This window comes from Pteropus vampyrus, unplaced genomic scaffold (assembly GCF_000151845.1).
Source record: "Pteropus vampyrus isolate Shadow unplaced genomic scaffold, Pvam_2.0 Scaffold323, whole genome shotgun sequence".
NCBI lineage: Eukaryota > Metazoa > Chordata > Mammalia > Chiroptera > Pteropodidae > Pteropus > Pteropus vampyrus.
This window is the reverse complement of record NW_011889104.1, coordinates 1,343,544-1,357,251: the sequence shown is the minus strand read 5'-3', so window position 1 is coordinate 1,357,251 and position 13,708 is coordinate 1,343,544. Positions and strand designations below refer to the sequence as shown.

General features: G+C 54.3%; 2 protein-coding genes across 2 annotated transcripts in view; both read right to left on the bottom strand.

Moving 5' to 3' along the window:
- Positions 1 to 2,942: 2,942 nt before the first annotated feature.
- On the bottom strand, positions 2,943 to 7,109 carry LOC105303992 (interleukin-36 beta-like). The gene is made up of 4 exons (XM_023521935.1): positions 7,061 to 7,109; positions 6,117 to 6,224; positions 4,229 to 4,359; positions 2,943 to 3,592 (listed from the first exon to the last, which is right to left on the bottom strand). The coding sequence occupies exons 1-4, from the start codon at positions 7,074 to 7,076 to the stop codon at positions 3,320 to 3,322; spliced, it is 528 nt and encodes a 175-aa protein (XP_023377703.1). The 5' UTR covers positions 7,077 to 7,109; the 3' UTR covers positions 2,943 to 3,319.
- A 5,052-nt stretch (positions 7,110 to 12,161) lies between these two features.
- The window catches only part of IL37 (interleukin 37), a 10,394-nt gene continuing 8,847 nt past the window's right edge, over positions 12,162 to 13,708 (bottom strand). The window contains exon 4 of the mRNA XM_023521917.1: positions 12,162 to 12,272. Coding sequence (XP_023377685.1) covers positions 12,162 to 12,272 — 111 coding nt within the window. The remainder of the gene's footprint in view (positions 12,273 to 13,708) is intronic.

The following is a 13,708-nucleotide window of genomic DNA, read 5'->3' as shown; positions in this document are numbered from 1 at the left end:
CCCACCAGCCACATGCTGGGGTCACTGTGGGGGGGCGACAGACGGGCGATGGCATAGGACTCACAGCACAAGAGAGTAACAGGGAGCCCCTGAAGTCACTAGGGGTGGGGGGCAAGGGGTGATACACTCAGTTCTGGTCCTCAGTGGGGGCGGGGAGGGCACCCCACAGGCCAAGGGGCATGGCATGATCCCAACCCACAGGAGGTTCCACCCACTGAGTCACCGAGGGTGAGCCAGCTGCCACCCTGTGTGCACTGCAGAGGCCTCAGGCCTGAGGACACCTCCCAGTGCCGGGGCTTGGCCGGGGCGGTAGCCAGATTCAGAGCAGCATGAAGTCAGGGGAACAAACGTTGACAGCCAGTGAGGGGTGTGGCTCCTGTGGGCTCCCGCAGACAGGATACGCGGCCAGGCTACACAGCCACCACTCACTGTCCTCCTGTCTCCCATCTCTTTCCATGAAAGACTGAGGCCTCAGCCCAGTAGAGGCCCCCACCTTGGTCTGCCACGATGGTGGCACCCACACTGGAGTCGCCCCCCGACAGGTGCCTCAAGGAGAGGGACTGTTTTCCCTGTTTTAACTAATATCTTGCATGTGCGTGTGCATGTTTGGTAACAATTATGTTTTGTTAGCACCATACTTAATGGTGGTAAAATGTTTTGTTAGCACCATACTTAATGGTGGTAAAATGCACATAACACACACTTCGCCATCTTGCCAGCTCTGCGTGCACGGCTCGGTGGCATCGAGCACATTCTTGTGTGCAGCCCTCACCACCGTCCACAATTTTTCATCTTGTAAAATTGAGCTTCTGATCCCATAAAGCAGCACCTCTCCGTCCCCTCTGACCCCCAGCCCCACCCTTCTACTCTGTCTCTGAACTTGACTGTTCCAGAGAACTCACATAAGTGCACTCACGCAGTATTTGTTCTTCCGTGACTGGCTTCTGTCACTTAATACAACATCCTCACCTGTGCTGGATCACATCTGAGAATTTCCTCTTTCTAAGGCTGATTCATATTCCACCGTGTGAGTATACTACCCATCCATCCAGGGACTCTGAGGGTGCCTTGACCTTCGGCTGCTATGATTCTCACTGCTGTGACTCGACGCAGGTGTGCAGGTATCTGTTTGAGACGCTGCTTTCAGTTCTTTTGGACAAATACTCAGAGGTGGGATTGCTGGGTCATAAGGTGGCTCCGTTTTTAGTGCTCTGAGGAACCCCACAATGCTTTCCACAGCAGTCGTATCTCACAATCCTACCAACAGTGTACGAGAGTCCCATTTCTCCACATCCTCACCAACCTTCTTTTTCTATTTACTGTTGTTTCACAGCCACCCTGGCAAGTGTGAGATGGCATCTCACTATGATTTCGGTTGCGTTTCCCTGATAACTAGTGCTGTTGAGCATCTTTTTAAGTTCATATCAGCCATTTGTCTGTCATCTTTGGAGAAAGTCAAAGACCTATACGAGCACTTTGCCCATTTTTGAGCAGGGTGGTTTGGCCTTCCTTGTTGTTGAGTTGTGGGAGTTCTTTATATATTCTGGACCTTAACCTCTTATCAGATATATGATTCTCAGTAAAAGGAAGCTTGTTCATTCTTTCATTCAAAAGACTTTCATTAATAGAGTCCTTTGGTGTACAGAGTCTTTATTCTGATGTAGTCTGATGTATGTTTTTCCTTTTATTGTCCTTTGATAGCATATCCAGGAAATCACTACCAAATCCCACATCATGAAGCTTCTCTCCTGTGTTCTTCTAAGGGTTTTGTGGCTCAGCTCCTATGTCCTGGTCTTTTGTCCACATTGAGTTGGTTCTTGTGTTTGGTGTAAGGGAAGCATCCAGCTTCATTCTTTTGCGTGTTGAGAGCCCCAACAGCACGTATCCTTCCCTCCTGAATGGTCTGGGCACCTGGTGAAAATCATTTGACCAGAATCTGATTCCGGGCCTTGTTTTCTCATCTGCAACATCTCTCGTTTATCCCTGGGTGAGAACTGAGTCCCCTTTAAGGATAAACATAAGAAACTGGGAAGGTTTGTCCAAATCACAAACCGTACCTCTTTCCTCTTAGGCAGGAAAACCGAACGCTCAAACACATTCACTTATTTATCATTCAGCATGTTATATTCTACGAGACTTAACTTCAGATCGATTTTGTGTGCTTTAAATAAATTAATTTTTTATTTCTTAGAGGAAAGTGAGGGATTAAGATATTCAGGTCAATTTAGACCAGGAGTCAGCAGACTGCCCCATAAGCATAATCTGGCCCACCAGCTGGTTTTGTGCAGTCCATAAGCTAAGAATTTTTTTTTTCCTTTTTAAATGAGTGAAATAAATTTTAAATAGAAATAACACTTTGTGCCAGTGAAATTTATATGAAATTCAAATTTCAGTGTCTATAAGTGAGGTTCATGGCAACACAGCTTTGCTCACTGACTTGTATCACATAAGAAGGCAAAGTGCCACGAGCCTCAAGGAAGATGAGTTGTTGCGTTGCATTGGGGATGTAAGAGGCCTCTGCACACTGCAGACAGGTGGGGGCGTCAGAAACATGGCAGGTGGAGTACACGGGGCGCAGACATGTTTGACAGGTTCACAAAAGCACGAGAGCAAAGCCGGAGAAAGGAGCTGGCTTTGGTGGACTCGATCTCAGCCTGGGGGTTATACCAGAGAACAGAGCCCAAGACAAGGGTTTGCATGCAGGATGGTGAGAAGTGGTCCCAGGGGACAGAAGTGGAGTCTGGGGAAACTGAGACAAGGAAAGGAGGAGAGATACCAAGATGTCCCCAGGCTCAGCCCTGCCATTGTGATGCTGACTCCATCTTGCTGGGACCCTCGAGGGCCATGTAGGTAGACTGCATGTCAGCACAGCCTGCATGACTGAATGATCGGGGGAGGCGTTTTCCCACCACTCCCACCCGCACTGTGCAGGGTCCCCACGGAGCGGTTCCCTCTTACTTCCAGGTTTGTGTGTGTTTGAGTGCCAAGCAGGTCCCTTCAAACGTCCTTCCCCAGGTGTCCCAGGGGGCCTGGAGCAGAGAGACAGAGGTGGCTGGTGCCATGGAGACAGCATCTTGCCAGGCCACAACTGCTCGAAGCACAGCAGTGACCGGAGGGAAAGGCAGGCTAACAGGATGCAAAGTGAGGTTCAAGCGTGATCCCAAACAAGCTTGGCAGCGGGCGGTGGCGGGACAAGATGCAGAGAGAATAAGAAGCGGTTGTCGGGTGTCACACTCGCATGTCTGGAGGTGGTACTGGATGGTGAGCATGAGGCAGCCATGGATGTCAGTGTGAGTGGCCTCCTGGGATGACCACATTCTCAGACAGAGGTTCTGCTGCTCATCTTCTGGCCCTGGCCCAGTACCCGCAGTGGGCGGCTGTACCCCATGGGCTCAAAGTAGAAGTTGGTGTTGTAGTCTCTGCCCCTGTCCTTGGTGAGGGTGATGGGCTGCCCCCCCACAGAGGCGGTAGCTATGAACCAGCTGGGGTAGGCGACAGACTCAAAGGTGGAGGTGGCACCCTCCATGGCTCTCAGGAAAAGAAAGGGATTCTGCACGTGGGGATCCTTATAGAGTTCCATGATATTCTTCTCCTGTAAGCAGGAAAGAGGCCTGTTGGAGCGGGTAGCAGGAGGACGGTGCCAAACTGACCCACCAGTGGCTGCCTTCCCCAGTGGAGGGGCACAGCTGAAGGACAGGACGCAGGGGTCGGCTCCCTGTGCCCAGATCCCATAGCCGGCACTTCTGGTCCTTCAAGCTGGTGCCTGCTGCCCCAGCACCAGCCACTGTCCCCTGCCCTCCTGCTGGGCACATCTGCAGGTGAGTCTCGTGCATCTGTCCATTGCAGCTCCCATCACAGCAGAAGAATGAGCTTCGTGACCACATGCTGCCTCCAGTGTAGGGGCCACAGGCATGGAACCCACAGACTCTGGGCTGGCAGCACACGTCCCCCCAAGGGTTTCTGGGAGACAGTTAAAAGGGATGGCGAGTGGAGAGGCCACCTGTCCTTGGCCTTCCTGAACCGTTCTCACGAGTGACCTCTGCCATGCGGAGGATGCTGTCACCTTACGGCAAGTGTCACACCCACTGCAAAGGGAGCATATGTCGACTTGGGGACAAGCCAAGTCAAATTTCCTTCCTGGCACTTCACAACTCAGGACTGAAAACAAGTTGTTTTTACTTAGCAACACACCGAATGAGATAAACAGTCATCTCACAGCACTTCTCACCTTCAGCTGCAGCGTGGGCTGGCCCTGAATATCCATGCAGAAGAGGCAGAGGCCGCCGCTCTCAACGCCCAGGTATATATGGCTGTTCTCGCCAGATGTCATGTGTTGGCATGGTACCGAGCACATGGTAACTGGAACAGGTGACGGAAACAGGCGTCAAGCTCCAGGCAGCAGAGAGGCCAGTCCTGGCCTCCCCTCGCCTCGTCTTTCCAGTCAGGCCCCCAGCAGGCTCCTCAATAAGCCACATGGTAGACATGGTCCATCGAGAGCCAAAACCCTTTTTCTTCCTCAGTACAAGAACCCAGGTGTCACCAGGGCACATCACTTCCCAGAAATAAAAACCAAATTCCCCACCAGCCTTGTAGCTGACTTTGATCATGTGCCCATGAGCTGTGCGCCTAAGTGCGTGGAGGTCTCTAAGGGCATTCTCCAAAGGGACCCAACGTGGCTGGGAGGACGCTGCCTCACCTCCGAATCTTCCTGCTCTTGGGTGGGGCTGAGGGGACCTGGCATTGCAGAGGCAGCACGGCCCCTGCACTGGCCTCAGCCGCCTGCTCAGGCCTCTTCCACACAAGAAGAAATTACTTTACATGAGTGCCGGTGATGTGGGCTTTCTGTCACTGTCAGCTGGGTTTAATTCCTGGCTAAGCCAGCCCAGGAGCCAGCCCAGTTTTCAGTGGGTAGGCATGGGGAGTTAGCTTAGGACAAGGGACATTTGTCACTGCCTTCATGGAAAATGAGACAAAGACATGTAAGAAGAGAACTGGCCCGAATCGCAATCAACTGCATCAGCGGAAGTGACCAAGGTCTGAGACAGTAGGAGAGAAACTGAATTTAGATAGAAAAACTGAGAAAGACTTCTCTGCAGAGGTGAAGTCAGTCCAGGACTTAAAAGCTAAGAAAAAGCTGGTAAACGACGAGGGGGGGTTAGTGGGGTGTCATAGGTGAAAGCAGGTGGGGAAGAGCCTGTTACATGCAAGGCTTCAGGAAGACTTGTGAGCCTGAGACACTCACTCCCACCCTCACATCAGAAGCACATGGGCATGACACCCTTCAGGTCACACAGTGAGGCGTCACTTGTAGTGCTCTGTGGAGGGCGGGGAGCGGGGGCAGAGGGACAGAGCGGTGGCTGCAGTCCCATGAGAGATGAAGGGTATGAGATGAGGCTGTTCCGCACAGACTCATCCCAGCCGAGGGGCTGGTGAGACAGAGGGACAAATGGAGGGTGCGCCTCTGTTGCCAGCTCGGGCAGCAGGGAGATGGCGTGCGGCCAGTGGAGATATTGTGGAACCATCCAGCAGCAGCTCTGGGAGGTCAGACCTGTGGCTGCAGTTGGGACAGACTAATGAGTGGTGACCAAGAGGACACTGATGGGACACGGGGAAGTTCAGAGGAGACATCTGGGCTGGGGGCACAAATGCCTGACTGGTAGAGGCCAGCTTGCAGTCCCTTGGGCGCTAGAGGATGACTGAAGACGAGCTCAGGTTTCCCGCACTGGGTGTTCTGCAGAGAAAGCGGAAGGACACTCTGCCAGGACTGGCAGTGAGGACACCAGACTGCAGGCTGTGGGTCTGGGGGAGGGAGGTGAAGGGGCTGGGCTCTGAGGGTGGGGGCTGGAGTATAAAAGGGAGAGGCAAGCTCCGAGGAGGCAGTCGGCTGCTGGCTAGACAGACAGTCCTTCTGGGTGTGGCCCTCTGCCATCCTCACCCTCCAGCTGCATGGCTCCCTTGGCGGGAGAGAACCACCCCAACCCTTCTCACCTTCCTGTGGACACTGAGCTGGTGCCCAGAAGCCAGAGGGACCATAGCCAGGCCCATGCAGGCCGAGCCCTATCCCAGTGAGGCCAGCATCCCTTTAAGAGGCAACAGTGGCTGCAGTTGTCACTCACCAGGCTTGACGTTGCTGTTGGCAGGAACTGCGACTAAAGCGTTTCCCTGAAGGACCCACACCATCTGTAGGGGGTCACGAATGCGGTACAGTCCTGGCTTGCTCATGCCTGCCGGGAGACAGACAAGCACCGCGTGCAGGTGAGCCCAGGGCTCGCCACCCCTAGTCACACAGTCTGTCACCCGCGATTAACTGTGGCCTAGCAGAAATGAACAGCTCTAAGCTGCACGGCATCCTGAACAGGTAGTGAGATCTCATGCTGTCCGGCTCTGTCCTGCCCGGAATGTGACTCATCCCTTTTCCACATGTAGACACTCTCTGCCTGCCAGTCACTTGGTAGCCACCTGGGTGATCAGATCAACTGTCATGGTATCGCAGTGCCTATGTTCGAGTCACCTTATCCTACTTAGTAATGGCCACAGTGCAGGAGAGAACAGGGGAGCGTTCAGTGCTGTCCACATCTAGGCGTTGGCCCAGAATCTGGGCACGTGTCCCCCGCGGATAAGGGTGGCAGCAGTCCTGGTTTGAAGTTCCAGGGTAGGCTTACTGGTCTGAGAGAGGCTCTGATGGGAAAGGCAGGGATTGGTCTGGGGAACCAAGCACCTGAGAGGCTTGAGTGGCCCCCAGGGACTTTCTGCAGCAATGGCCACTTGTCTTTTTCTGATTAATAGTCTCGGAGTACTGACAAAACCAAAAATACTTAAATGGGTCACCAGTGTGCCGTCTGTCTTTTTCTTTACCCTCTCTATGAAAATAAATAAACAATCCTAAATACACACAATAAGACAAGAGCTAAAGGCGCTGAAATTTTCAAGCATAGGTTTCATAGTCCGAGTACTTTAGCAAATGTGCCTGTAATTGAGCAAAAGACAGGTCCGTGTTGCCTCTGGTCCTTGGTGAGGCCAGACGGACACATTCCAGGCTGGTTTGTCACTCGCCACTTACTTTGTGTGGTGGCCATGCCAGCTCCGGGTCTTTCCATGAAGAAGACAAGCAGAGCAGGCGGTGGCAAGGACCATCAGCAGCCGATTTTGTAAAGAAAGGAGAAAACATGTTACTTGTTGTCCCTCGCCCCAGAATTGTGTGAGGGTTCTCCTGAGGAAGCTGCCTGCGGCCCTGTGCTCGGCTAAGGATGGGCCAGAATGCTCCACGCCAGACGGCCCCAGACAGAAGCTACCACTCGCCCTGGCTGGGCATCCTGGCTGTCCGGGCTGTGATGGCCTTGGGGCGCCCCCTCACCATCACTTCAGGGGTTGCAGGAGGTCCCAGAGGCCCCCAACCCAGGCACCTTCAGGCAGCGAGCCTCTGGGTTTAGATCAAGAAGGACAGTGTGTTATGTCCACATAGTTGGTAAGTCACAAGTTACATCAATTTCAAGCTCCAGCACCCTAAATAACCCGTCTCCCTGACCCCCCACACACACTCCCTGTCACCCAAACAGGCTTCTCATGGATAACCCATGGACAACCACAAGCCCCATTGAGTATCCGACTGTTGGGGATGTCTAGCTCTGAGTCTCTGGGAGGCTCAGGACAGTCCCCAAGAAGACCACAGTGCCCTTGAGAACTGGTGTAAGCCTTTCTCCCTGCCTCAGGGCCCTCTGGTGCCCTGTGCCTCAGGTCCCAGGCCCCTGGCCCAGAGGCCACGCTGCACAGAGAAGCCGCGGAGGCTACCTTTGTCCCGAGTTGCTTCCGTCTCCAGGTCAGCGTCAGGCTCCACTGGCGTGCAGAGCTCCATAAAGCCAGCCAGGGCTCCCGGCCTTTTAAGGAGCTGGGGAAGAGAATTGTTTCCTGGTTCTGGTTCGGGGTGTGTCCACGGTGTCAAGAAAGCTGATCAGCACAGAAGTCCCATGAGGTGTCAATGGGTGACTGGGAGGCAACACGGGCATGGTCGTGTAGGGTCCTGGAGAAACCAGGGTGGGTCAAGTGGCAGGAAACAGTGAAGAAATACAGACAAGGCCAGATGCGTAGGGAGGAGACCTCCCTTCTGGGCACCCTGGGGATAGAGGTGTGACTTCCTTGACTCACTGGGGGCATGAGCCACACCCCACTCAGATATGATATGGGACAATCCCCACGCCTTTACACAACCTACACAGAGAGCTTGTTCTGTGTCGACACAGGTGTCCGAGGCAGACCGGGTGGGCCTTGGAACTCTCACCACCCCTTGCAGGGCCATCCGTGTGTCTTACGTAAAAGAGCAGAGGCCCCGAGAGACGACGAGACTCACCCGGGGTCACGTCCAGGGTTGGAGGCCGGGTCTGTTCCTCCTTCGCCACCATTGGTGTGTACTCAGGGCCTGGCACCCCATCTGCTCCTGCTGAGCTCTAAAGGCCTGTGCCCGGTGGCAGGCCTGGAGCCCGCAGTATGAGTGTCGCCAGAGGAGGGAGGTTCGTGGGCTGAGAGGGGTCTCAAAGCCCACTTCAGGCAGAGCCTCAGCATCACACAGGGAGCCCTCACCCTCAACGCCCAGTGTCGTCGGCCAGCCCTAAAGTTAAATGTGCCTGCCAGTCCCATCTGCCTCTGCATGCACAGCCAGCCACATGTCCGGCTCTGCCCTCTGGAGTCCACCGTCAACTCTGTCTCTGGGGGCTCTGCAATGGCCCCTGTTCTCTCAGCCTCCACTCCTGCCCCAAGAGCCAAAAGCCCACCAGCCACACGGTCGAGGTGCAAATGTAGCCCAACCTCCCCGTCACTCTACAGTGGCTTCGCGTCCGCCTGCCCGTGGCCCACACCAGCCCCCGTGAGTGGGCCTGCTGACGTCCCATGGCCCCCGTGCTGCCCGGACCACTGCTCTGGCTGCACCAGGTCATCTGACGCCACACACACACACACACACACACACACACACACACAGCCCGGCCTCACAGGAGCCTGATGCTCTGCAGCGATGGGCTCCCCGGACCGTGTAGGCATCCCCATCGTCCAGGCACTTGCAAGAAGTCCAGCCTCTCAGTGAGCCTATTCATGCTTAATCTCTCACTCTCCACCGTCCCCTCATAAAATAGGTATCTGCATGTGGGGCCGCACATGCATGAATGTGTGATCCTTACCATCCACAGGCCTGGCACCTGTCTGTCTTATTGACCAAGCCCCCAGGTGGGACTCAGTCTGGTTCCCTGGGCACCCGCAGGTGTCGGTGGTCACACAGAGGAATGAGTGACGTTTCAGGAATAGAGGGAGCCTGGGCAGAGGGCACAGCTGCTTTGAGAGGAAGACGCTGACTATGCTGAGCCCAGGATGCACCCGCACCTGTCAGGGCCCCAGGGGGCCTCACCTGCAAGTGGCACAGGCTCCCTGCCTTCCACAGTCACCTCTAAAGCACTTCGAGAACCCGACTACAGGAAACTCACACAAGAGAATCCTACTCCACACTGACTTGAAGCCACCACAGGGTCACTTGCTATCCTCAGGGTCAGCTTTAGGACCCCCATGGACACTGAAACCCATGGGTGCCCAAGTCCCCAATGTAGACAGCGTGTACAGAAGGTGGAGCACAACCTGTGTCTGCACAGGTGATCCCAGGGTAAGCCACGCATTGCTTTTTGCATGCAGGTTCAGCCCTGCACTCAGCATGCAGCAAAGTTCCATTCTTTGGAACTTTCTGGGATTTTTTTCCTGAATCTTTTCAATCCACAGTTGATTGACTCCATGGGTGTGAAACCTACTCCTGAAGGACAAATGTCACATGAGTGCAAAGCCAGTGGTGTCAGGTAACCGGGAGAGCAAGAGCACAGTCCCCCTCTGAGCAGCCTGGGCAGGCCAGCTCTGCCGCCTGGTGGTGAAGGAGCAGAAAGGGCTTCCTGGGCCTGTTGGGTGGCTGAGACCTGGATGTCCATCCTGAAGGACAAGAAAGAGCCCAGGGGACACACAGCTGTTTAATGTTCCACATTCTTGACACCCTGACTGTCCCCGTTGCTACAGCCTGGTGACCTCTATTTCATCCTGTGGAACAAAAATTACAGGCCCCAAATACTTCGAATGTGAAGATGAGGGTGAGACCTTGGGCAACAAACTTCAGTGGTTCCTAATGTGAACTTCAAAAGAAGGCCCTGCTGATGTATGGTCTTTGAGGACACTGGTTTCATCACAGCCTGTGGCCTAGAAATGGAGAAGCCCAATACCATCCACATGTTTGCTGTGAGTTCTGAGTTAAAACACAGATGTTTCATGTCAGCTCTCTCCAGCCTCAGCGCTGCCGACATGGGAGCACACTGACCCTTTGTCATCGGGGCCGTCCTGCACATTGGGATTTGAGCAGCATCCCTGGCCTCCAACCATGAGACTCCAGGAGCACAGCCCTGGCCTCTGGTCGTGACAACCAAAAGTATCTCCAGATGCTGGCAGGGGCCCGGTGGGGGCAGAATGGCCCCCAGTTGAAAGCCATGGTTTTGTGCCTCATTGTCACTTGGAACAGAGACATTATCAGAATGTTGTTTTGTGCCCATGGCGAAGGAAGGGGTTCCACTTCGCGGGGGCCGGGGCTGGTCCCAGTGCCAGGGCATCGGTGAGGCCAGGGCAGCACGGCCGTGACTTGTCTGAGCACCTGGGAAAGGAGTGCACACACAGCCTTTGGAACAACTAGCAGGAAATTAGTCATCAGCACCGAGTTTAAGAAAGAGACACGGAGAGACTGCCCAGGGCCGATGACTGGATTCTATGCTGCAAAATGACCCGGCAGTGCTGTTCCCGAGGATAGAAGCTCTCAGCGGGTACGAGGTGGGCTGAGGGAGGGCAGGCCTCCTGAGACCTGTGGCTTCTGCCACTCCTGGTCCAGAGTCACCATATTCTCTGCCAGTCTCACTGCAGGAACACACTCTTCTCATGCACACAGGACATCTATCTCCAGGACAGATTACCTGTCACGTCACACGACAAGCCTCAGCAAACACAAGCTGATGGAAATCATACCACATGTCACAAAAATTAACTTGAAATGTGCTGTCTCGGAGACTTTATTTGAACAAACAGAATTTTCTGCACATGCGGTGGCAGTCAGAAGAAGAAAGCTCCCACACAGAACCAGACCTGAGTGGTGTCTCTGTGCGTTCACACCCGCAGCTGGCCACTTGGTTTCACTTGCAGGCACCCATCACCTGGGGTGGGCAGCAGGTGAGAGCCAGGCTCTGCTCCCAGGAGAAGGCCCTGGCCTGCAGCTTTACAGGCAGCGTGGGCACGAGCATGCCTCAGAGAGAAGACCAGAGCGCGTGAGAGAAGCAAGGCCAGGGAATGGCACAGGGGGTGGTCCTACAGCAGTGTCTTCCGCTGTCCTACCTGTCGTCACCGCTGGCAGCCCCCTCCCCACTAAGCCCCAGTCCCAGGGCACCCACAGCGAGTGCTCCCGCCGCCAGTCTCGCTGACCTTGTTCTCTGGTTTGTTTTCTATTTCATCTTACGTCTGTTTCAGCTTTGGTGCTGCAAAAGCTTTATGTCTGCACATTAGAATTAGGACCCAAAACAAGTTTAATGATTATTAAGAATTATTCTTCTTTAAAAGCTTCTACCCTTTGGGAAGATAGACACTCCCCAAGGTGTGCCGGCAGCATAAAGAGGATGGGAGACGGAATCCAAATGGGAGAGAAAACAAAGCAGAACGGGAGCAAAGGTAAGCCGCATGCCAGCTGTGCCACACGGACCCCAAGTGAGGCACAGCCCCGGGTTCCTTCCATCTGCCCCCAGGAGAAAGCCATGGTCTTGGGGCTCTAACGTCCTCGCACGGGTGGTCCGCAAGATGGACAGCTTGGGAGGGAGGCCTAGCATCACCCCCTCTTGCTTCCAAGCCCACATTTTATTCCCTGGCTGCTGTGTAGACCTCGCCTCTTCTCCAGTGACAAAGCGAGGTGACAGCAGGGCCTTGCACTGACTGCGATGACTCTGAGATAACATAAATGACAATACTTTGGGAATTAGAAAATGTGAGACAAAGGCCCCTGGCCTAGCAGCCACCTCCAGGCTAAGCTCCAGACTTGACGTGTAAGTTAAAGGAGGTATTGTGTTTGGTCCCCAGGTCTCAAGGGACAGAAGTGGGCTGGCCTCTGCTGGCACAGGCTAGGGACCAGCCAGGGACTCGAAGACAGAGGCAGTGCTGGTCTGCACGTGGTAGAAAAGGAAGGGCTCCATGGGCTCACTCTGGTTGTACAGATCCAGGATCTTCTTCTCCTGAAACAGGAGAGAATGTCCAAGGGAGGGGCAGGGGCTCAGCATCGTCCAGAGTTGCTCATGCACCCCAACAAATGTCTCGAAGCTCGAAGAGGGCCACGCACTTTGCAGGGCGGCCCAGCACACATTCAGAAGGCAGCGGTGAGCAGGCATGAGGTCCCACCTCCCAGTCTGGAGACGGCAAAGAAAGGACATGGGGACAGGGCAGCCACTAGTGGCCACACTCAAACAACAAATTGGAACTCCCCTCACACATGAGACTGAGGGGACCCCCAGAAAAGGACAGAAATGCAGACTTTCAGCAGGAAGCCAAGGACCCCTGAGCAAAGCTGACGGTGACAGCCACCCCTGCAAGGGCCCCAGCTTGACGAAGGTGGGCAGGTTGGGAGTTGGGGTCTGTGATCAACTGTCAACATATGCAACAGGTTGATGCCACCAAAAGCCACCAAGGGTCTAACAACCCAAAGGACTTGCATCCAGAGGATCACATGAATGAGCCATGAGAGAAAGTGTCTGGATCGTGGGCAGAGGTGTGTCAACGTGTGCACATTTGCACATGTGTATATCGTGCGTTTAAGAGAAAAAGAGTACTTGTCAGTAAATTCCACATGAGACCTCCAGAGACATGGGAACCATCCGTAACACAACCCCTCAAGTGGGGCGTTATCCCCAGCATCCCTCTACTCAGTTAATGACGTCCAGTTATTCTACCCACCTCCCTGCATGGCCAAAACTTAGGTGTCTCTGATGCCGCATTTTACCCTTCGACATTCAACCCAACACAGGGCCTGCAAACTCCATTTCCAAAACATTTCCTTCTCATCCCCACCCTCCATCCCGTCTATCACCTCCACGAGAGTAGGTCTTAAACCACAATAAGTGAATGAATGGGACTGTCACCCTCTGGCTGAATGTCTTGCATGATGCTATTGTAATTACTGTCAACCCAAACTCCATCTCAGAGCCCACGGAACCTGCACCACTACTCTTGCCCACCTGGCGCCCTGACCCCACCGACCCCGCCTGTCACTCTGCTGCAGCCATACCTGTTCTCTCCCTGCCCCTCAACATCAGGCATTTCTGCCCCAGGGCCTGGCGCATACCCTCACTCCTCCTGGACACACTGCCCTACGTGTCCCCATTACTCAAGTCTCAGCTCAGACATCTCTCCTTCAGGAGGACCCCAATGGGCACTGCATCCAAAGCCAGTCTGGACTCCTCCCTCTATCCGTCATCGTCTCATGGCCAGTGACCTTCCTCACCAGCTCTGATCCCATCTGAACCCAGCACATTCTCCCATTAGTCACATAATCACCACGACGTGATTATCACCGGACCCTCAACACCAGAAACGGTTTGACAAGTGAAAGAACACATCTCCACTCCAGCCGCAACGCCCCTTCCACCTCACCTCACTTCCGGCCTGGGAGGGACCT